The sequence below is a fragment of the Talpa occidentalis genome, unplaced genomic scaffold (genome assembly GCF_014898055.3).
Source record: "Talpa occidentalis isolate TD23 unplaced genomic scaffold, MPIMG_talOcc4v2.1 talOcc4.16, whole genome shotgun sequence".
Classification (NCBI taxonomy): domain Eukaryota; kingdom Metazoa; phylum Chordata; class Mammalia; order Eulipotyphla; family Talpidae; genus Talpa; species Talpa occidentalis.
This window is the reverse complement of record NW_023601653.1, coordinates 43,835,869-43,859,277: the sequence shown is the minus strand read 5'-3', so window position 1 is coordinate 43,859,277 and position 23,409 is coordinate 43,835,869. Positions and strand designations below refer to the sequence as shown.

Below are 23,409 nucleotides of genomic sequence, written 5' to 3'. Positions count from 1 at the left end.
TCATTTTTGCACTATGTATGCATTTTCATCTTGGTTATGTTGCCCATACAATTCCCACACCCCCCCTATTTTGACCCTACTCCCTCCTCCCCTCCCTCATACTGTGTCTTTGGTTTATAGTTGCTTGTTGATTTGGTTTTTACTTTATTATTATAATTAGCCTTTTTCCTGGCCCCTTATTTAGATTTTCTAAATTCATGCTATGAGTGAGACCATCCGGTATTTTTCTTTTTCTTTTTGGCTTATTTAAATACTATTTTTAGTATCAGCTCTTCTAAGAATTTCCCCATCATTTGGGAAACTGCTGTCAAAGACAATGTTTGTAACAAATCTCTAATAAAAAGGGCCAGTTCGATACTGAATGGCACACAGGAGAGCATTCCATATTTGTGGGATGAGTGAGTAGCAAGTCTCTCAAGACTTTCATGTCAAGTTGGTTGCCCTACATTAAATTGGGGTGTTTCTCTCATGGTAGAACTATAAAACTCATGGTATTTTCATTCTTCTTACAGCAGTGGAAAAGTTCTCATCTAAATTAAGGTTTCCCAGATTTTAAGTTACAGTTAAAATTCTTTTAGATTTGGCCAGGCAAATTAATAAATGGATGAATGGATTTCTAATTTACCATCAATTACTGCATTATGAAGAATTATCCAAACATTTTTTTAAAAGATTATACTAGAAAATACATTTAGTACACAATTTAAAGAGAAAAGATTTTTATTGCAATATAAAATGCACTTATAAAATGTCCACAGAAGGCATGTACTTCTTCACCGCTATATAAATTTATTGGGAATATTTTATTCACCCCCTGTTGTTATGATGATGCCATCTAAAACATACTGTAAACGATGAGTTATACTCTATATAACAAATGCATCACTGATTTTCAGCAATCATTGGTTTAATAATAATTAAGACTATATAATCACATCTATATTCTGGAATGTCCATTGACTTTCATGTAGTGTAGTAGAATTTAGAGTATAATTGCACATGAATGGTACATAAAAACATTCACTACTAAATTATTTTATACCTTCAAGATGGGTTAACAGTCTTCCTGGCTGAATAACAGCTTCCACTCTGTTCTACAGCACAGTTCTGGGACTTGCAATGCAGTGATTTGTGTGTGTGTCTGTGTGTGTGTGCACCCATGGGACAACGTAAAGTCTACCTTTAGTAAACAAGTGCAACATTACTGTTGATTGTTTTGCATGTTTCAATATTATAGTCTGATTATTTGTAAACAAAACTCCACACAAATACTTATAATTGTAGGGGGAAAAAAATCCATTATTCTGATATGCTTTGCTTGACATACAATGGATTTCTAAAAGGTGCATATACTTCCTTAGATAATAAAGTATAAAAATGAGTGTTTCATACTTTATACTATGAAATGTCCATTTCTATGATCTGTTTTATGCAGCATAAAGTTTAGGTGAAGAAATTCTGAATCATGGATCTCCACAGTTCATTTAGAAAATTCCTTAAAGTTATGGCTCCTGCAGCAGGTTAAAATATGAAGTGTTCTATTTCCCTCTATTTCAAGTATCAACCAAAAATGAGGCTCAAAATCTCTCTAGATTGTAACTGAAAATGCAAAGCTTTAGAAAACAGATGTTTTAAGATACAGTATAAACTGAAACAAGCTTCTGAAGTGTTCATTTGTGTTAGGGTGGTAAGTACCAAAGGCTGTTAAAAACAACTATTAAATCTGAATATATGCTCAAAAGTGATATGGAACACAATTTGCCTTTATATATATGGGTTGGGAAAGAAGTAGCATGTTGAAAACCTGTCAACACTGTTGACTTTAGTGGTGTTGCTGGGTATTAATTTAACATTCAACCCATACATAAATATTTGGCCTTATAATACTTATAATGAAATGACTTACTTTTAAAATGGAAATTTTTAAAGCACTAAAACAGAATTTACCAACGCTGTTTCAACATTCTTTCAATGTCATCAGAAATCCTGCATTATAGAAAATATCTGGTATCCTTGAAGGTTTCAAAGTGAGCTAATCTTCTGAAATTTTAATGCCATTTAAAAAAACAAAAAGTCTAATAGAAAAGACTGCTGCATTAAAGCACTGTTCCTAAAAGCTGCAGACATGATCCCTCTATCTGAGAGTTAGCACTATTCTCAAAGTAAGCAACTTTCCACCTTTTTGTAGGCACACTAAGCTTCCAGCTTAGAAAATAATATAACCTGGCCCTTAACATAATCATTATGTGTATGAGTATTTTAGTCATTGTCTTTTCCTTAATGAAAAAATCTGATGTTTCACCAAAGAGTGTCTCTTACTTTGAGACATTAGACTTTCTGTAATTGGCCCAACTGTACAAAATTTCAGAATTATGTGAAAGTGTGAAATTATCACTCTATGAAAACAGTGTGACAAAACTAAACATTACTATGTCAAACCTTTTTTGCTTTAACTCAAAAATAGAAACCATGAGTTTCCTTATAACATTAATTTTAAAAACACACAGAAGTGAAAAGTGCTAATTTTCAAAAAGTACGTTTTCCCCTACTATATATCAATATGGAATGATTTCAGTTATCCTGTACTAAAAGCTGGAGTTTTATAAAACTAGTATTGTAATACTTAATAACAGTGATTTTAATCAGTAGTGGCTTCAGTTTCAGCTGGACCCCTGATTAGTCTTCTAATTCCTCTTTTTCCTGCAGGACCTTTGGGTTTTGCAAAACTTTGCTTATGTGCATGCTGCTTGGGGTGTACTTCTTCATAAAGGAAGTCTGCAGTCAGCTCATCCCCGTTGTCTATCTCTATCTGCAAGAGATGAAATTAGTATGTACAATGCAGTATGACAACACACAACATTCAAAACCTAATAAAAGCAACAATCCAATTGTCAGGTATGAATACTCACAAACAGATACATAATATCCATTCCAGCAAGAGTGAATCAGGACCACACACAGATAGTTTTCATTTTTTATTTTTGGTGGAGAGAGGAGGGATGAAAGGGATGCTAAAGAAGTTGCCTGAATATAAAATTCTTTCTACTTGTTTCCATTTGGTCCTTTCTTTTCCAACTTAATGTCCAAAAGTGGAATCCGCTATTGTATTTTCAAGTTGTTTTATTTTGCTATGTTCATATATATTCATAGCCCCTTCATCTGGGTCACTTGAAATTATTCTAGAACAGGGCTTGGCAAACAATGGCTTGAAGGCCAAATCCAGTCCCAAGTTAAGACCATGATTTACATTTTTAAAGAGCTGTATAAAAGAAATGATAAAACAAAGAATGTGTGACAAAGACCATATGCGGCCTGGCAAAGCCTAAAATATTTACTCTCTGGGTCCTCTTATTGAAAAAGTTAATCAGCCCCTGCTATTAAAGGTGATTCCTAAGAACCACCTTCTTAAAAAAGTGTTTCCCCTAAAGGGAATAAAACACTGGTAGTTTGTAAGGACCTGTGTTTTAAGAGTCAACAGGTTTAAGAATAAATCTCTTTCCCTATACCTCATCTGTATTTAGCAAAATAAATTCAGAGAACTGGTAGCTTTGTAGTTCCCAAAATCTATGACCATTCCCTCCTTCGCCAACAGCTGGAAAGCTCATCAATCATCCATGATTCACAGCTGTAAGTGGAGACGACCGTTCCTTATTAAGAGTCTTGAGGTAATCACAAGTAGGTAGGTCTGGCACGAGTGACCAACAAAACGCTCTGCAGTATGGAAACAGTACCTAAGCTCTGCACTGCCCAGTAGAGTGGCCAAAAGCCACTGACTAATGTACACTTGACATGTGGCTGGTGTGATTAAAAAATGGAATTTTATATTTACTTGTTTAATTTATATTTAAACAGTCACATGTAGTTTATGGTTATCACCATATTAGAGAGAACATTTCTATAAAGTGGGTCACAACAGGTAATCTTCAAGCACCTGAGAGGAAAAGATCCTAAGGCTTTATGATGAGAATAAAAAATTTCATCACAACACATCATAAACTATGTGGAAAAGACATTAAAATTATAACAAAAACTGAAAAGTAAAAAGCTAGATATTAGATAAATAAGACAAACTAAATAAGTAGGTAATTACCTTTCTAATCACATCCATTTGGAGCTGTCTTTCTACAATTTCCAGCAGAGGGCTTTTGCAGCTAGAATAGAGCATCCGTTCTCTTATACTGCAGGTGTAGCCAGGCATTGAATAGATAAAAACTGTAAGATAATAATGAATACATGGCACATCAATTAAAGCAACTACTAAACCTCATAAACTACAACTAAATCATGCAGGCAAGAAATAAGACTATATTAATAAGCAAAGTGAAAATATGTTAAATACAAATATACAATGTATCATATTACCTATGGATTCCAAATAGTCTCCTTCATGGGAATGTTTATACACAAAGAAATGGTAACGTGCTGAATCCTTGGGAATCCTCTTTGGCAAATCTTTTAGTTCAGTATTTGTTGTGTTGGCCAAAATTATAATTTCATTTTTTATATCTATTTCCTGTTAATAAGAAGTAAAATAAATGCATTAAAACACATACATAAAAATTAAAAATTTGATAGTGAAAAACCAGGATGACAAGGATAAACATACCAGCTTGAACAAAGAACATATATTGCTTTTGGAAAATCAAAAAACAAATGAATAGGAGAATTGTAAGGTCTATGTATGAGGGGCGAAATCAATTATTGTACAAATTAAACAATGATGTGAGAAAATTGAAAAATAAGTAAATAAATAAAATAAAGAAATAAAAATTAGGAAATGAGTAACCAGGAACTAAATTTTTTAATCTATCAAAAAAAAAAAAAAAAAAAACTTCTATAAGCCAAAAGCCACTAGAGTGCAGACATTTCACAAAATGTTACCAATTATGTCTCTTACCAATTGCACATAATTGAGCTGTCTGTTATTCAATTTTTCCAAAGCTTGAAAAGCTTCTCGAGAAATAGGAAACGCTACTCCTTGTAGTGTTTGATGCTTAGTGTCCACACTCACGTCTGTCTGCACCTAAGTGTGACAGATTGAATTAACCAATGAAGTTACTGAATTCGTGTCATATGGCAAAAAAGACCCAACTTCCGTCAAGTATCATTCCATCCTTGCCCATTTTAATATAATTCACACTTTTAAACCATTATGAACTTAAAAAGCGAAAACTTTTTCACATTTGTTCATGTCCTGTTAGCACTTTTTACATGCAGATTGTATGATACGTCTTTATGGAAATGTTGGAAGTGAACATAAGAGTGTGTAACGTTAGTGGTGCTCTAGGGGTCCTGTTGGCTTCTAAGTTTGGTTTGGCACAACTACAATGAGTTACTCAAGTTCTTTGAAATGTCTTCTGATTACACCTTTAATTACAAATTTTTAATTGACAAAGTTTATGAACAGGGTAATATACAAACGATATGTATATAACTTTGTTCTGTTAGACACAGAATGTAACACACACACCATGCACTGAACTGAAAGGAGACAAACAATTTACAAAGACATGACACAGCTGAACAAGTTCTACTACTGCAGGAGTTCTAAACTGAGAGCTTTCTTTACTAAGAACACGGGTATGCGCGTATTACAAGAAGAGAAGAGTATTTCAAGAAAGCTTTCAATGCACATGTTTAAGACTCTTATACTTGGTAAATGATAGCTAGTATAGGGTTTCATTGGCAGTGCTGCAACAGAAAATCAAATAGAAATTTTACTTAAAAAAAAAAATGAATGGAGATTCTACAGCAAAAATGATATTGGATAATGAAAACATCATAGAACATATGCAGATGCATACCCCAATACGATCCTCTGGGTTCTGATTGCAAGGAATAAAACAAACTATCAAACTTGTTAAAAAAAAAAATCACATATAACCCCCTACTCAAACAACCTGAATTAAAATAATAGAAAGGTAGACCCTTGCTATCAGGTTAATATTAAATAATATTCAATCACTTTGCAGACTGATTTCTATTAGTTCCTCAGATTAGTGATTATTGGTTTCTGCTCTTGTCCTTTTCCATAAAATCCCAGTAGAATTACAGTGGTTATTATTATGATTTGTAAATGGAACAGCTGCAGGAATCACATTAAAAATAACAAATTATAATATGTATGAAATTTATTGACTCTAAAATGCTAAACAAGTACTCATATAGCAATCCCCATATATATACATACATACATATACATATATATATATGCACATACCCAGCTAAGTAGTGTAATCACAGAAGTTAACACACAGAGCTTTTAGGAATCTTAAATGTTGTATAGCATTTATAGTTTATTCTTTTTAGTAATCACTATTCTCTGAAATCACAACAAAACAAACCTGCTTCAGGCAACCTCATTAGACACAATATTCTTTGCACTAAATGGTAACACACTTTTCCCATTTGTTTATTTAAAGTACAAAATTTAAAAAGTTATACTTCCAAAAGGAAGATTTATAACTCTTTCACGTATATTATAAAGGCAGGAGACAGTCATTTATAAAACTGACATAAAGTTTAATATTTATCTTTACCTTTTTTCCCTGAAAACACTTAAAGCAAATAACCTTGTCTCTGAAGTAAACAGAATAAATGTAAGCCACCTAACCAACATATACCCTAGTACGTCCACACCTAGTAATTTAAAAAAATATTTTCAAACACATAAAATCTTGCAAGAGTTTCAAAATTGTTATTTACCTCATTAATTTTAATCTGTCGTAATTCCTCCTCAGCTGCAGTCAGTGGGGCAGGGGAAGACTGTGACAGCAAATATTTTTTATATCCATGTAATGAAACATCTTCCTGTAAGCGCAGACATAGACTGTTATCAGTTATTCAATGGAAGTAAAACCCCAGTAACATTACTTTAGGAATAACAAAATTATCAATTCAACAGAAAATATTTTAATTCTTACATTTTTTAAAATCCTCAAACTTTAATAAGGGTTTTGGAAAATTTGAAGGGGAATCTCCACTCTTCATTTCCGGAAGTTCTATAATTATTACATCTTTTATGAGTATGGTGGTAGTGGTACCATACCACATACAATAATGAGTCTGATAGTATTTCAAGTCTACAGGGACAATTACAATTAACCTTACTGGAGAAAAGCACGCCCTATAATTATCCAACAATCAACATATTCTTATATGAATTCTAAATTATAATGACTTATATAATTTCTCCAGAATGAGTCACAAAAAATATTATAGTTTTTAAATAAAAAACATTCCAAAGAAGCTACTTTTCATTAAAATTTTGTGGTTTGGAAGACAAAATTAAGACACTAGATGATCTCACAAATAGTAGTGAAAAAGCAAAATGCTCCCATCTAATTTTTTTATCCACTAGATTACCTTCTGCATCAGAAAAGCTCTAAACAATAAAACCTGTTCAATAAAAAATTAAGTTCTCTTAATTTTTATGTATGTGTATCTATCATAAAACTGTTATTTTACAAAGTACATTCTTAATCATAATTTAACTGATTTCTAAATTTATCAATTATCAACCAATTTACCTACTTCATTGTGTTGATTTAAAGAAAATAGTAACTACTTCTATGACATGGTATGAAAATGCAAAATGCCTAAAAATTACTCCTTTGAACAGTTTCTCCTGTGTCTCAGTCTAAAATGAAAAGATGAACTATCTTGATACATTAAATGACCTCTGAGTTACACTCTAGTTATTAAAGATTGAGCTAACCAAGAGACTCCAACATATTCTAAAAAGTAAGTATGTTTCAATGATACTGATTCCTAATGTCAAATACGTAGGAAAAAACGAATGGATTCAAAGTTACATATTCAGGTAATGGTTAATTTAACAATTATGTATATCATGATTATGTATATCATATGAAATATAATATTTTCTCTCTTATTCTTATGTTTTAGATTGTTATCAACTGCCCATTATCTAGGAATTCTTTAACCATTTTAGTTGCAACATATTTCTGTAAAAATAAAAGCTAAAAATAAAAATTTTGTACCTTTATTGTGCCAAACACTTCATCTTTAATGTGGCCACCTCCAAACTCTTTTTTCAAAGTTGCTCTTGTTGCTGCATACAACATTTTTTGACGAACCTATTATTAAGTGGGAAATGTTTCCTTAGAAGTTTATAAGTTGAAAATTATCATTGCAAAAGAATGTACTTTTTGAATCTATTAATATCTTCAAGCATATTAAAAATAAAATCAACTATGATAAAACTACAGTCCATTGGCTATAATGTGCTCAAGTACGTGATTACAAAAACCAGCGTAAACACGACCATCTAAAATACTGATGGCAATTAAGGGAGATTTCAATTTGAAAGTCAAATCTTTCAAAAAGTGGGGGAAAAAAATCTAAATTAAAAATGATGTCTCGGGGGCCTCCCTGGTAGTACAAGGGTTTTAAGCACAGCACTGTGAAGCTATCTGAAGCCTCTGCAGCACGAGTTCAATCCCCCGCCAGCCAGGGAGCTACCCACATGGTGCAGCAAACCTCTCCTGTCTCTCTCGCTGCCCTCCTCAGCAGTGTACTTCAGAAAGTCTGCCTGTTCTGTTCCCCATTCTGTCTCTGGTGAATGCTCTCAGCCCCCACACCTTTGGCCTGTACGCCAGTTACTGTATGCATAAATAAATAAATCTTAAAAAAAAGTAAATAGATGTCTCTCTTCACAGTATAAAATGACTTCCAGAATTTAAAAAAACTACTTAAAACACTGCTTTAAAATATGAAGAAAACAATCACTGAAATGAAGTAACCTTGATACCGACATTTTACTCAAAGCAAATCTAGATCAGACATTACTAATTAAGTTGTTTAAGGATCAAATATTCATGGCACATCTATGGCAAATTACATTCTATGAGACACAAAGATGAAAAGAACTACTATTAAAGAGTCTACAGTAAGCTACTAAAGATAAGAGCCAACCAACAGAAACACTGTCATAATCTGCATGGTGAAATCTAGCGTTCTTTTCATCATGTTACTTGGAATTAAAGGGAAGAAGATAACTTCTGAGAAAGCTCTCTAGATAACTTTAAAAATTACTTTCTACAAGAAACAAGAGTATCTTTAAAATATTGTGAAATGGGGCCTTCCTGGTGGCGCAGGAGTTAAAGTCTCAGCACTATCAACCTACTAACAGTCACTGAGACAAGAGATAGATCCCAGGCCAGGGTGCTGACCCACACGGTGCAGCAGATCTTTCCGTCTTGCCCACTGCTCCCCTTAGCAATGTATTTCTGTAGATACGCCTGTTCTGCTCCCCACTCTGTCTCTGGTAAGTCCTCTTACCCCCCTGCTCCTCTGGCTTACATCTTAGTTCTTATATATATAAATAAAATAAACCTCTAAAAATAAAATAAAATTCTGTGAAGTATGTTTGTCTTTTGTTCTATTAAATTTGTCTTTGTTCTATCAGAGTACTAACTTTACAAAAATAATATTTGTTTATTGTGTGCATCTACCACTTAAATGGTAGCTATTAATAATACATTAATATTTAATAAAACACTCAATTAGTTCTCTGAAATATGTCATCACTACTTTCATAGCAAAATAATTTTATTTCTCAGAAGTCATTTGTAACTGCCACAGATTTTTAAATTTAAGATCAGTAATAATTCTATTGATTTCATGAAAGGCAAGACTTTTGAATCAAAGCACATTATTCTTGGTTACACATAATCCGAGGATATCCGTGATCATCCCTCTCTATGGGAAATGACTGTTGGCTCCTTCCCTTTCTCTTGATCTAAGAATATTTCAGGGAAAAAAATTCTAGCATCAGTGTAAAGAAATTACCAAAAACTTACTTACATGAGAATGATCTGGAGACCATGCAATAAATATCCATTCATATCCCTGGGCATTCTGAGAATCCAATCTGAATAATATATAGCATGGTTGTTTGTCCTCCAACAAGGGTAAAATAAAGGAATCATAATCCTTATCCCAAGTATCTGAAGGCTGACTACAAGATCCAATCACAAGTTTCTCTACGAAGAACAATTTTTAAAAAGATACATAAATTGTTGGAAACACCAGATGGTCAACTGATGAGACTGATGAACAGAAAAGTAAAGTAGTTATTTCCTAATTGCTATTTTTTACATAAAGTTGAAAAGAAAAAGGTCGTAACATAAAAAGTATAATATAATGAAATATAAAAAACATTAAGAATTTAAGACTAACACAGTTAAAATATTATGTATATGCACACACACATATATATGTACAAAAGCAAAAGAAACATGTAAAAATGATAGCTAAGTTGAAGAATGGCTTACTGATTATATTCTATTTTCCAAAAAAATTACAGCATAATTATCAACAAAATATTTTTAAATAAGTGTACTATCTCTCAAAGATATAATTTCTAAAATTAACATTGAATTGTATAGTAAGATATTAAACCAATGATTGAGCTCCTATTTGTCCATAATGGGTGCTCAGTGCAAATTTAAGAACTTGCCCGGAAGCATAAATGATATAGTCATTCCCAAGCTCTATTTGGCAGACTCAAGACAGACTGTGAATGTACTCTACATAGAGAACCTCTTGTACTTATGCAAAAAGGTGTTCAATGCAGTAAAACGTAATTACAGTGAGAACTGAAAGTAGCCTAAAGTAAGAGATTGGACATACAATATGTGACATAGTCATTTAAAATTGTTTCTGTTTTTTTAAAAATTAACGACCTCTGTATCAAAACTAATCACAAAAATGTTTACAGGAAAAGAGAAAAATGTAAAATAAGATGTCCTTTTATGTATGTTGAAAAACTCAAAACAGCACTGTATGTTTTTTTAGGGATACACATAGAAAACAGACTGTACAAATACAAGAACTCCTAATATATTTGCCTCAGGGGAAGGCAACAAATTGTTGAAAGAGGAGGCTCATATCACAAAAACAGCTTGCAGGAAATATGATAAAACATTAGCAGTTGTTAATTTAAGGGGAGGTAGAAGTATTTGCTGTATTATTTATCTTCTGCAATTTCCTTATTTAAGAGCTTTTCTCAAAACAAAAACAACATAAAATCAGAAAATGATGTAGAAAACAGTACAATTTTCCTTTTGTGGAGATGCCAGCTGGATAAACTTTAACTTTACCATTTTAGATAATCAGAGTCACTTAAAAGTGATGGCCTTTAAAGTTTTAGCTCAATATTTCTAAACTATGCCGCTTCAGAGTTTGTTTATTCCTGCTGAGTGTGGTAATACGGATAGAACAATTACATCTTTCCAAATGACTGGTAATTTTAACGTATAAGTAGAAAATGAAAAGCAAATTAGATTGACTTTCAGTTTATGAATATTTTTTCCAAAGCAAAATATTTCAAGGTATTTAAGTAATTAGGCTAATGAGCTATTTCAACATTCACTTGTGACTAAGTCATTAAAATGTTGGTTGTTCAAATGCAAATCTATCCTAACTAAATGATACACCCATCAAACAATTACCCTGCTTATAGAATTATTTTGAAAATATCAACTTATAGTTTATTATTCTCAGAACTTTCCCAAAACAGTAAGGACATTCCTCTCTGCAGTAAAAATGGGAATCAAGTGGAAATAATGGGGACAGTTTGAAATCTTTTGTTTCTATTTCAAAACTAACTTTATTGAATAACAATTTTTAAGTAACTTTTTTTTTGAATATTCACCAGTTTATTGATTTTCATTCCAGAGATAAAAAGCACTTAAATTAGACATGAATTTTGTTGCAGAAACTGAGACACAAAAAGAGGAAGATATCATACCAAAACATAACTTTCTGTTTTCCTGCTAGTCAGTCACAGAATTCAGAAGCAAAGCAGAGGCTTAGAGACAAGCCCAAAATATACAGGAGCCAAGTACCCTAAAGACAAGCTTTAAACTTGCTTTATATTAGTTCAAAACACTGACAAAGAATGACAAGTTTAAAATATGGCCCGATAAGCCAAGGACAAGTCATATTTTAAAATATTTAACTAACCATTTTCAATAGAGATCTTCAAAAGTCTGTATTTTCCATTTCTTGCTTTGGCAAAGACATCTTTAACATCTTCACTTGCTGTGGAAAAAATAAATCTATTTTTATACTTCTGTATTAATACTTTCTACTGCTACTTAAATGAGGAAAAAACACCAATACCAAAAATATAATACAAATTATGTAATAAAGAAAAATTACAATACAAGAAAAAAACGTGTAGGAAGCATTTTCTTACTATCAGTAATTTAAATGATAAAACTTACTGGTGTAACAGTAGACCCAATATATAGTCTAAAAATATAAATATTTCTACATCAATATTAATATATATTGAAAGTACATATATCAAATGGAAAAATGGGAGCATTTGAAATCTTTTGTTTCTGTTCCAAAACTTTACTGAATAACAATTTGTAAACTTTTTTTTTTGGATATTCACCTGTTTACTAATTTCCATTCCTGAGATGAAAAGTACTTAAATTAGAAATGGATTTTGGTGCAGAAAAATATCCATATATATCAATATTAATGCCATTCTTTTTCGCTTATTTCCATTGTCAATGTAACTAAAGTGACTACAGTACTGAATCCAATAGTGCGTGTTCGAAAAACGTTGAAAAACTGCTTTTATTTTCTTCTAGTCCAATTTTCAACCTTGTGATAGACATCTTCATCAACTCATTTCCTGTATTTTCCCACTAAAAAACAGTAAACATCAGATAACTTATGCATTATCTGATTAAAATGCATCGAATCTTATGCTTCTGGTTATATTTTTCTAATTTGTACTTCTCAAAAAACTAAAGTAGGATTAGTGTGCAAATATCTATTTAATAACCTCATGCTTGTGTTCCTCTTAAAGTTTCAATTTTGTTCCCGAGTTGCATACTGCAGCAAGAACCTCTGTATTGAAGGGGCGCTCGCTGGAAGCTTCAGGCATGAAAAGTTAATAAACACGTATTTAAATATCAAAGTCCATGGGGACATATAAACAATGCTTTGAGATTTGAGACCACTTTGCTCGTGTTTGTGGGTGCAGGGGGGAGGTGTGCGACCCTTAGGAAAAAACGCCCAAGGGTCGATCTGTATAAACGTTCTGTTGTCTACCAACAGGAAGCGCTTAGGTTTATGCTAAGTTTATAACTTGTGAAATGATCTCGAGTAACCGCGGGATACAGTTTTCCTTCCGAGGTGAGCCCTTCCAGACTGCTCATTTTCAGTCCAGGAAATAACCAAGGTGGGAATTAGCGCGCTCCCCGCCCGCCCGGGACGACCCGGGGCACAGACCAGACTTTTCAGTTTTCTGGGGGTCACTCAGGAGAAAGACCCAAACGCACCCCTGACTCGGGGGTTCTCAGAACACAACCCACGTTCCCATTTTGGGAGAAAATGCGGCAGAATCTGAGAAGCTTCTTCGCTGGGAAAGACTCCAGCCGCTTTCTTTTCCACAATACAAGCCCCGTCCCCGTCTCCCCGGACCAGCCAGTCTCCTGACAGCGCACGGAAGCGCAGCCGCCCCCGGCGTTTCGTTCTCCCCCACGGGACAAAAACGCGGAAACCCGCTGACCGCAGGGGCGGCGCGGGGCACGCCCCCTCCCACGGTCGCGGGGGCACCGATTTCTTTCGCTCCGGCGAACTGCGGGTTCGTCTGCAACGTGGCGGCGGCCGGGCCAGGGCTGCGGGCGCCACAGGCCGGGAGCACCCGGGACGACCCCGCGCGGAGCGGCCCCGCGGCCCGCGAGCCCGACTCCCCGCCGCCCGGCCCGGCCCGGCCGTAGCCCGCCGGGCCGCGCGGCGCCTCCCGGGAGCCCCTGCCCCACGGGCCGCCCGGCCACCGTTACCTTGGATGCCGGTCTGGTGGGACATGGCGGCTGCCGCGGGCTCCCGGCTCCGGCGCTGAGTGCGGCGAGCGGCCCAGCCGGCGGCTCCAGGAAGTGGCGGCGCCCCCGCCCGCTCTTACGTCATCCGCCTGCGACGGCGGCTGCCCCGCCCCCGAGGTCCACGGCGTCCTCGTGCGCCCCCGACCCCGCCGCGGCTGCCCTGCGCTGGCGGGCCTCGGCGCCTCTGCCCGGGTCTCTGCTGGGGTCCTGACGCCCGCGGCGCCAGCTCCACCCTCGGGAACCCCGCGGAACATAGGAATGTCAGGAAGGCCGGAATGGGGCCTTGCCCTGCGGCGTCTGCCCCCGGCCACTTTGCCTACTCCGTCGCTCTCTAGCGCAGCGAAGGATGCTCCAAACCCGGAAATGACCATTTTACTGAACAGACGTTCTCAGCTTTAAAAGACAGGTGCCCGGTATCCTTCTTGGATTACTCTTCCTGTCATCTCTACCGTCCAGTGTAAAGGGACACCCCCGCCCCATTTATTTTCCAGCGAGATTTAATATAGAGGCGGTCGCTTATGCAATGTGCCCACCCTTGTAAATGTAGTTAATCGCAGATTTTTCTTTGTTCAGTTGAGCACATTCAAAAACCTTGTTTTCTGTTCATTCTGAAGAGACAACCCCGAGAGTGAGAACATGAAACCGACGTGAGGATTCCTCTGTGGTCCATTCTACCATTGCAAACCCTAATACTGCTCTGCTTTACATTGGTCGTTTGTTCTTTAACCAATTATTCAAGAGTCACGTGTGTCGATTTGTAAGGTAATAGCAGATTGTGTTAAAAATTCTTTACCATTTTCTGCTTTTTTAAAAAGCGTTTTTCTCTTTCTGAATTTTAGTTAGTTTAATTTTTGTACCACTTTAGTGCCATCCTAGATTATAGTTTCCTAGGTAGAAAACTGTTTTTTTGTTTATTTGTTTCTAGGGCCTTGAACAGAGAAAGACACAAAATTACAATCTCTTTATCAACTTTATTCAGGCCAATCATGTAAATGCCAGCTAGCAAAATTACTTTTCAAATACAGTATATTTTTAATTCATTATTAACTAGCAAGCCTCCCATTGTTTTTCTTTACTAGGATCCCAGCAAACAAGGTTCCTGTGTCCTCTTCCTTGTTATCTAAACTCATGTCTGAAACAGGTCCTGATATTCCAGAATAAGCAAAATTTAAACTGACTGTTAGGGCTTGTTTGGATTTAGGAAATGTAGGGAGGTGTTTCATTCTAACCAAATTCTTTCTGACTCAACAGTTCACCCTGATTTACTAGTTTTGATTGCATTGTTGAGCACAGAGAAAATGGCCCAGTTCATCTTGTAGTTTTTTTCCACTCATTCAGGACCTGGTGAATAGGGAAATTTCATTAAGGAAATTGGCATTGCTTAAAAGCACTGATGAGAAAAAAATGTAACTACCCCATTCATACTTAGAAAAGACCACTGTATTTTCAGCCCCGAGGAGGTGGAAATTTCAGTTAGATTGGGTGGGACCCAGGAGAAAGTGCTTTTTGTCTGTCAGTTCAGTAGTTTGACTTAGAAGCTGGAAGGGTTTGGGGGACATTGATTTTGAACAGCTACATTGCTCAAAAAAGAATGTGAAAAGGGAAATATATTTGTTCAGCTATAAAGAACATAGTGAGAATGACCTTTTTTTTTTATTATCCATCAACATTTCTACAGGAAAACACTTTATTCTCTTTTAGTATATTCCATGTATATGCAAAAAATGGATACTTGATGCTGTCATACAATGTTTTATTAAAAAGCTTAATATTGGTAGTACAGTTAAATCTCACTAATTTATTATGTATAATGCTTATTTCAGATTGGGTTATTAAAGTTTGGAATTATATAACTGGAAAAATGGTTTATTAAGTATATTGATTAATACATGTAGTTTACCTATTTCAGAGAACAGATTATAGTAGAAATACTGCTCCTTTGGTTCATCTTGATAACAACCCCTAAAAAATTCCTGTTTGATCTGAGTCCGACTCATACCCTTTAGCATCACTGTCTTCTATACTTGACTTTGTCAACATGTTAAAAAACAAATTCATTTTGTCTTCAGCAAACTAGCCCTACTTTATGCTTCAGCATTTGTTTGATTTCATTACTTTAAAAGCAAGTCTTTCTAATCTGCCACACAGCTGTCTTCAGATCTGGCAGGACCTACCTCTTTTAACCATATCACTGGTATCAGATGTAAAAGTAATGTAGATAATAATTAAAAGGCTCAAATTTGGAACTGTATGACTCAACTCTTCCAAATTCCATTTGTATTTAGTAAATCACTCTTGCCAGTTACTTCAAAAAGTTCATTGATGAATTAAACAGGCAATTAATGTTTAATAAAATTATTTCATTTACCTAGTTAGTATTTTTCTAATCTTCTACATTCAATTCATTTTACATCTGAAAGTGAAAGCCTTGAGAGTCTCTTTGCATCTTGTTGCCCTCATCATCTTACCTTTTTTTTTTTTAAAGATTTATTTATTTATACAAGCACTGGGTACAGTCAGAAGCACGGGAGAGTGAGAGAATCCATCAGAGCCAGAGTGGGGAGCAGAACAGGCAGACTAATGAAGTACTGCTGAGGGGAGCAGTGGGTGCAGCAGGACAGGTCTGTGCGCCATGTGGGACCCTCGCCTGCGGCCCGGGATCGAAACGGTGCTGCAGAGGCTGTGGGCAGCTTCGCAGCCCAGTGCTCAACCACTGCGCCACCAGGAAGGCCCTCGTCTTACCTTTTTTTTTTAAGATTTATTTATGCATACAAGAACTGTGGTACAGGCCAGAGGTGTGGGGGTGAGAGGATTCACCAGAGACAGAGTGGGGAACAGAACAGGCAGATTCACTGAAATACACTGCTGAGGGGAGCAGCAGGGTGAGACAGGAGAGATCTGATGCGCCATGTAGGTTGCTCCCTGGCGGGGGGATCATACTCACACTGCAGAGGCTGTGGATTGCTTCATAGGTTGTGTCTTAACCCCTTGAGCCACCAGGGAGGCCCTCATCTTCTTACCTTCTATTATTTTCTGTATTGGTCCTACTCAGTTGTCACCCTGGATTGCTTTTCAGGCTGGGAAGTTCCATGCATTCTGACCTGCATTTCCCCCCAAATATATACCAAACATGATCTAAACACTCAGCTTGGCACCCATAACCCTCTCCAGTCTTTCCTAATATGCTCCAATCCAATGGACAGTTATTTCCCCCCAACTGCGCTATATTTTCTTTATCGTCCTGTTTATCCTCCCCACTTCCCTACTATACTTCCCTACCATACTTCCTTCTGTCTTTTTTCATGTTTAACCCATCCTTTGGAGACGTATCCACTTCCATGAAGTCCTTCCTCAATCTCAGTTATATAATGTCTTGTGTTTTCAAATGCCTTTAGCATTTTGTGTATCTGTGCTAGCCACCTTTCTTGCTCTTTACTGTAATCACAGATGTATATGAGTTTATTCCAGTTCTCCTATTAGATAGTCTAGTCCTTGATATCAGGAAGTTTATCAGTTCCTTGTTGGATCTCACATGTATTTAGAACTCATTAATTCATTTCTTCTTTCATTCAGTACTTTAGGTGTTCTTAAATTGAAGGTAAAATCCTGATGATGATGTTCTGTAAACTTTTCTAGAATTTAAAAGTCTTAATTTTTGTTTGAAAATCATATGAAATGGGTCTTACTAAATTACTTATCTTCAGTAGAATTATAAAATAAGGGTGCTGAATAATTTTCCATAGTTATTCAATAGAGTATTTCTTTGGTAGTAAAAACAATTATACAGTTACTACAAAACAACTGTTTGGAAACAGTTCAATTATTTTATGAAACTAAAATTAATTTTTTAAGGTTTATTTTATTTATGCATACAAGAACTGGGGTGCAGGCCAGTGGTGCGGGGGAAGGACGGTGAGAGGACTCCCCAGAGACAGAGTGGGGAGCAGAACATGCTATCTACAAAATCCACTGCTGAGGGGAGCAGCGGGTGAGACAGGAGAGGTCTTCTGTAGCCAGTTCCCTGGCTGGGGATTGAACTAAGGCCACAGTGGCTGGGAATAGCTTGATAGCATTACTTTAACCCCTGTGCCACCAGGGAGGCCCAAATTAAACTAAATTTCCTTTGAAATATATACATTGAAAGATTTTTCTTTAAAAAAATCTTATTTTTTTATAATAATTATGTTTTTAAAGTGATTGCTCAGGTATAAAAATTGCATCTTCTTCATCCTTACCTCTTTCTTAAAAAATTCATGGTGTCACTTTATTGTTGGCCCTATCAATTTACATATTCTTCCTGTTAATGACACATATAAATCCTCTGCTCTTCACACAAATATGACCTCACTTTTCCTCTCTGTTGTGTTTGTGGTTATTAAACATTTGTCAGGGCTGTGGTAGCCACAGTAACTTACATTTGCATAACAGTGTAGTTTTCAAAGAAGAGATAGAGACTCTGAGCACCAACATAATCCCACTTGACAGACTGATGGAAATGTAATCAGGTTTTATTTTTTAACTGTCCTATGAATAAAAAACAGTTACCATAGAGGGACATTGGTTTAGGTTTGGACTTAAGATTCCTGCTTTTTATAACTTGGTGGGGCTGGTGCTTAGATCATAACTTAGAAGTCAAAAACCCAAATGCACATGGAGATCAGTGCGATACTATGAGTGAAGCTGACTCACATGGCCAGATGGAGTTTGGGCCCCGTCTAAGGGGAGCTGCCTCTACTCCAGATGACTGGGCACTGAGGCCCAGGGTTGCCAATCTTCTGATTTTCAAACAAACTCAGAAATTGGGGTTTTAGGGCCTCCCCGGTGGTGCAGCGGTTGAGCGCTGGGTTGCGAAACTGCCTGCAGCCTCTGCAGTGCCGGTTCGATCCCCGGCTGCTGCCCGGCCCCGGAGGAGGGTCCCACTTGGCGCGCAGACCTCTCCTGCTGCCCGCTGCTCCCCTCAGCAGTGTACTTCGGTCCTTCTGCCTGCTCTGCTCCCCGCTCTGGCTCTGGTGAATTCTCTCACCCTCACGCGCTTCTGACTGTACCCAGTGCTTGTATAAATAAATAAAAATAAATCTTTAAAAAAAATAAGAAATTGGGGTTTTATATAAAATCTCCATTTATATGCAATAGAGGAGAATATAATGTGCACAGCATTAGTGTGAGCAGTATACATGCTTGTGTATAATATATGTTGTATGAAACTATGAAGAGTCATTCATCCAACTTGTCTCTCTGAATTGGAAACTTTTCATAGTAGGGAATGACTTTTTCTTTACCCGGGATATAATTATCGTATGATTATAATTAATTACATTTAGCTGTACTACTTAATGCTTCTTAAAGAAGAAACTCTTGTTATAGGACAGAAAGCCATGCTGAAGCTACATGACCATGATCAAAACTTTTAACCTCTCAGATCCTCAGTGTTTTCATATGCCAATACTGATACCTTGTGATTGTTATGGAAACCAAGTATGATGCAGCTTACTAAGCTTCCAACATATTTGATGCTCAATTTATGTGAGACTTTGTATTTGCTAGTTAGAATTAAGTCCAACACAATATAATACATATGAAACTTAGGGCATATTTCAAACTGAGTATCATCAAAACAAGGCAATTGAAAGTTAGATTGACTTTCCAAACATCAAAAGCAACAATCCAAAGTTGGTTTCTTATTCAGGCTCATAAAAGCACAGTATCACTGTTAATTGTCGTATCTTGCTTCTACATTTCCTTACATGTATAAGGCATTGAATAAGAAAAGTAACACTTGGTCGTAAAAATGAGGATTATGCAAGCATTAAGCAATATACCTTGACTGAAATGAACTTTTTTCATATGCATGTACTTATAACCTCCAACAATCCACAATAAACACCTGCCAAGATTGCTAAAACTTTAACACAATAGAATATATAACAGAAGATTCTTTCATTCCTGTCAGCTCTGTGGTATTTGAGTGGGTCACGAGAAAACAGGACAAAGAGCTTGGGTTAAATATCATTCAAGCAAATAATTACTCTTTATTTTCTCTGAGTGAGATCTTGACTGAAATAATCTTAATACGTGACATGCACTTTCTAATGAAGGAACCAGGGAATACTTTTAGTTCAAAGGAGTTGTTGGTAATGATAAGATGCATTTTGCAATCAAAGTGCAGGAAAGCACAAAGCAACCAGCTTTTTAATGTATTATTTATAGTGGATTTTCACCCTGGTTTGGAGAAGTGCCTTTGCAACAACATCTCAAAACTCTTTCATTATCTCTAATGTCTTCACATAGGCAGGAGGGTTGAAAAGGCTAATGGGAAGATTTGCAAGCCGCTTAGAAAATATAGTTCACTCTTTTTCTCATCCCGTTTCTTTATTTTTCCTAGTGATGCTAATTATCACCTCAAAAGCTCCTCTAGCATTTAATTAACATGTGCAGAAGAGCCTCTCTAATATTAAGTCCACAGTGAGGGACAACCTCTGTCCTTTTATTTCTTTATTTATCTAACTATTTAGTTTTTGGTAATTATATGAGACAATAGTCCAACCTCATTACCCTTCAGGTGATCAGTGCTGGGACCAATTTTAACATTTTTAAAAATTGTTTATTGTTACTGAATTATCATTGTTTCATATCCTTGCCAGTGTTTTGGCAGTATAAGATATCTCCCTCGGGTGTAGTCACTAATATTCCACAGCTGAAGCACCCATCGTCCCCCACCAAAGTTCATCTGCTCTTCCCACTCCCACTTTCGGGTCCCACTCCTCATTCATTCCTCTCTCCCACTGCATCCCCTTCTAAAAGTTGCAGATCTATAGTCAGCTTGGTTTTTAAGTTTGTCTTTGTCTGACCTTTTAATTGTTCTATATTCCACCTGTAAGGACACTAACTAGTATTTATCTTTCTTTTTCTGGCTTAATTCATTTAGCATCATCTCTTCCAGCTCCATTCATGTTGTGGCAAATGGCATGGCTTATCTTTTTGATGGCTGAGTAGTAGTCCATTATGTATACATAACACAACTTCTTGATCTACTCAACTGTTTGGGGGCACTTAGGTTGTTTCCATATGTTCAATATCTTGGTTGTCATAAATAGTGCTGCTATAAACATAGGAGTGCAGGTTTTCTTTTGAATTAGTGTTTTTGTATGGGGGGGGTAGATTCCTAGGAGTGGAATTGCTGGGTTGTCTGGCACATCCCTTTTTAATCTTTCGAGAAACCTCCAGGCTACTTTCCATAGAGGTTAGACCAGTCTCCATTCCCACCAGCAATATAAGAGGCTTCCCTTTTCTCCGCATCCTTCCCAGCACTTGTTTCTGTTCTTTTTAGTGTGAGGTGGTATCTCCTTATGGTTTTGATCTGCATTTCCCTGATGATAAGTGATAATAAACATTTCCTCATGTGCCTGTTGTCCCCTGGTATGTTGAAATTATTTTATGGCCACAGCAGAGGCAACTGCAGCATTTCTGTATCATACAAACTTATGGCTGAAATATGTAAACTGGTTGGAAGGTAATTCAAGGGGAATTGTGAAGCTAAACTATGTAAGTAGGGGCAAAGTTTTCTTATAATTTTGCTAAATAAGAAAACCCAATCAGCCTAGACCTGAAAATGTCCCTTTATGCAAAAGCAGATACCTATGTATTTTTTTAAAGATTTGTGTATTTATGCATACAAGAGATGGGGTACAGGCCAGAGATGCGGGGGGTGAGAGGATTCGTCAGAGACAAAGTGGCAAACAGAACAGGCAGATCGACCGAAGTACACTGCTGAGGGGAGCAGCGGGCAAGTCAGGAGAGGTCTGCTGCACCATGTGGGTTTCTCCCTGGCCGGCTGGGGATCGAACTTGTGCTGCAGAGGCTGTGGATTGCCTCATAGTGCGGCACTCAACCCCTTGCGCCACCAGGGAGGCCCCTACCTACCTATTCTTGATCAGATCGAGATCTGTAATCTTTTTGTAACTTTAAAGATCTGATACCATAAGTCTTTGACATAAAAATGCCTTTTTTTAAGTATATTTTAAAAACATAGTGAGAATTTACTTTCCAAGTTTGTTTTTCTCCTTTCCCTTTGTCCTTCCTTGCCTTGTGTTCTTCCTTTTTTCCACAGCCATTGTAAGTGCCCTGATGTTTTCATGTAACTATTCTTGCTCATTAAAGCAAAGTGGAACAGAGGGGAAAGAGCCCCAGTGGACTCCAGGTACATTTTTATGGTTATGGCACATCTTAGATGGTTATAATGGCGATGGAATGAAGTGTTCAAAAGAATACAAGCCATTCCATTCCAGGTCTGGAATTGAGATGATGGATAATGTTCTTAGAGACAGACAGCTCAAAGTGAGGTAAATTGTGCTTTAAAAAATTTCAAGTCTGAGTGTGCATATGGGAAGCAGTATTTCCCTGTGGGAAAAACTCTGGCTCCTAATTTCACTTCTGTGAGAGCCTTGATATATGAGGTTGAACATGCGATGGTGACAGAGGAAGAGAGGATGACAGCACCAGGGTCATGGAGCGACATGAAGAGCCCAGCATTGTTTGTGTTGAGTCGGCAACACTGATAAACAGGGGTAGTAGAGCAGGCTACACAATGCAGGATGCTGCCCAGTGAGCAAGATCCTGATCTTTATATGATAGAATCATACAGCATACATATATCATACAGCATCAGTTACGTGGGTAAGAGGACAAAGAGGAAAAGAGGACTGAAACTAAAAATGTGGTGATGTCATCTAAGACTTCAGGAAAACATGAGTCTGCTGAGCAGGTAATTCTTACTGCCTGATGACCAAGTGGTATAATCGAAACCATACCCCAGACCCCCAGGCCATGGTTCCAATCTTAACAAGGCATTCCACAGATCAGCTTCTGGGATCCCTTGTCATACATCAGTCAACAGCCCCCCAGGCATTCCTGATCATGCCTCGTGATGCAGACCCTTCCCATGGTGATCCAGCTTTCTGCTCTTGATTGATTTGAAAGGCACCTTGTAAGGTTGGACTCCTATATTGACCTGGCAATATAGGAATGCAGAACTGTAGGTAACAAAATGGTGGCCAAACACACTGCTTTGGATCAGCAGACCCACAATCTGTGGTGCTTTCTCTCTCCTGGGTGTTTCTATTCTTGCTGCTGTTCTTCTAACACTTACAGTGGTTTTGTTGTCCTTCCCAGGTTTGAATGGTGTCTTGTCCTGTCCTGCTGGAACTGGGTCCTTGGTTTTGGACACATGTTTCCACCCTTCTACCACAGCTAGCTTTTCCAGGGTCTCTCTTGTGCAGAATACTTGCCAGGAAACTGGAAGCCATGCTGGATAAACTAATTACAGCAAGGTGTTCATTCCACAGGTTCATCAAACATTTATGGAGCAGCCTGGTTCCTGGGCTAGGCCTGAGGGACTGATCAAGGCCAGTCAACTGCACGGTCACCATTCAGTCTGGCAACTGTGGGCTTTGGGAGCAGGCAGTACTGGGTTTGAATCTTACCCAGTTATTGGCTAGATATGTCCTCTTGGATAAAATTTTACATAGCTCTTCCAGAAATC

General features: G+C 37.0%; 1 protein-coding gene across 1 annotated transcript; it reads right to left on the bottom strand.

Annotated features, from left to right (window-relative positions):
• Nucleotides 1-707: 707 nt before the first annotated feature.
• On the bottom strand, nucleotides 708-13,910 carry TWF1 (twinfilin actin binding protein 1). Its single transcript, XM_037514114.2, has 9 exons — nucleotides 13,833-13,910; nucleotides 11,992-12,069; nucleotides 9,829-10,007; nucleotides 8,004-8,099; nucleotides 6,706-6,810; nucleotides 4,898-5,023; nucleotides 4,363-4,513; nucleotides 4,091-4,212; nucleotides 708-2,809 (listed from the first exon to the last, which is right to left on the bottom strand). Exons 1-9 carry the CDS (start codon nucleotides 13,855-13,857, stop codon nucleotides 2,639-2,641), a joined length of 1,053 nt encoding a protein of 350 aa, XP_037370011.1. The 5' UTR covers nucleotides 13,858-13,910; the 3' UTR covers nucleotides 708-2,638.
• Nucleotides 13,911-23,409: the final 9,499 nt, after the last annotated feature.

Excerpts from the sequence above, each read along its gene's own strand:
- TWF1 (XM_037514114.2), bottom strand. The coding sequence starts at position 13,857 with ATGTCCCACCAGACCGGCATCCAAG. Across the intron at positions 4,514-4,897 it reads AGCTCAATTATGTGCAATTG|GAAATAGATATAAAAAATGA; the intron begins GTAAGAGACATA and ends TCTTATTAACAG. Across the intron at positions 2,810-4,090 it reads AAATGGATGTGATTAGAAAG|ATAGAGATAGACAACGGGGA; the intron begins GTAATTACCTAC and ends CATCTCTTGCAG.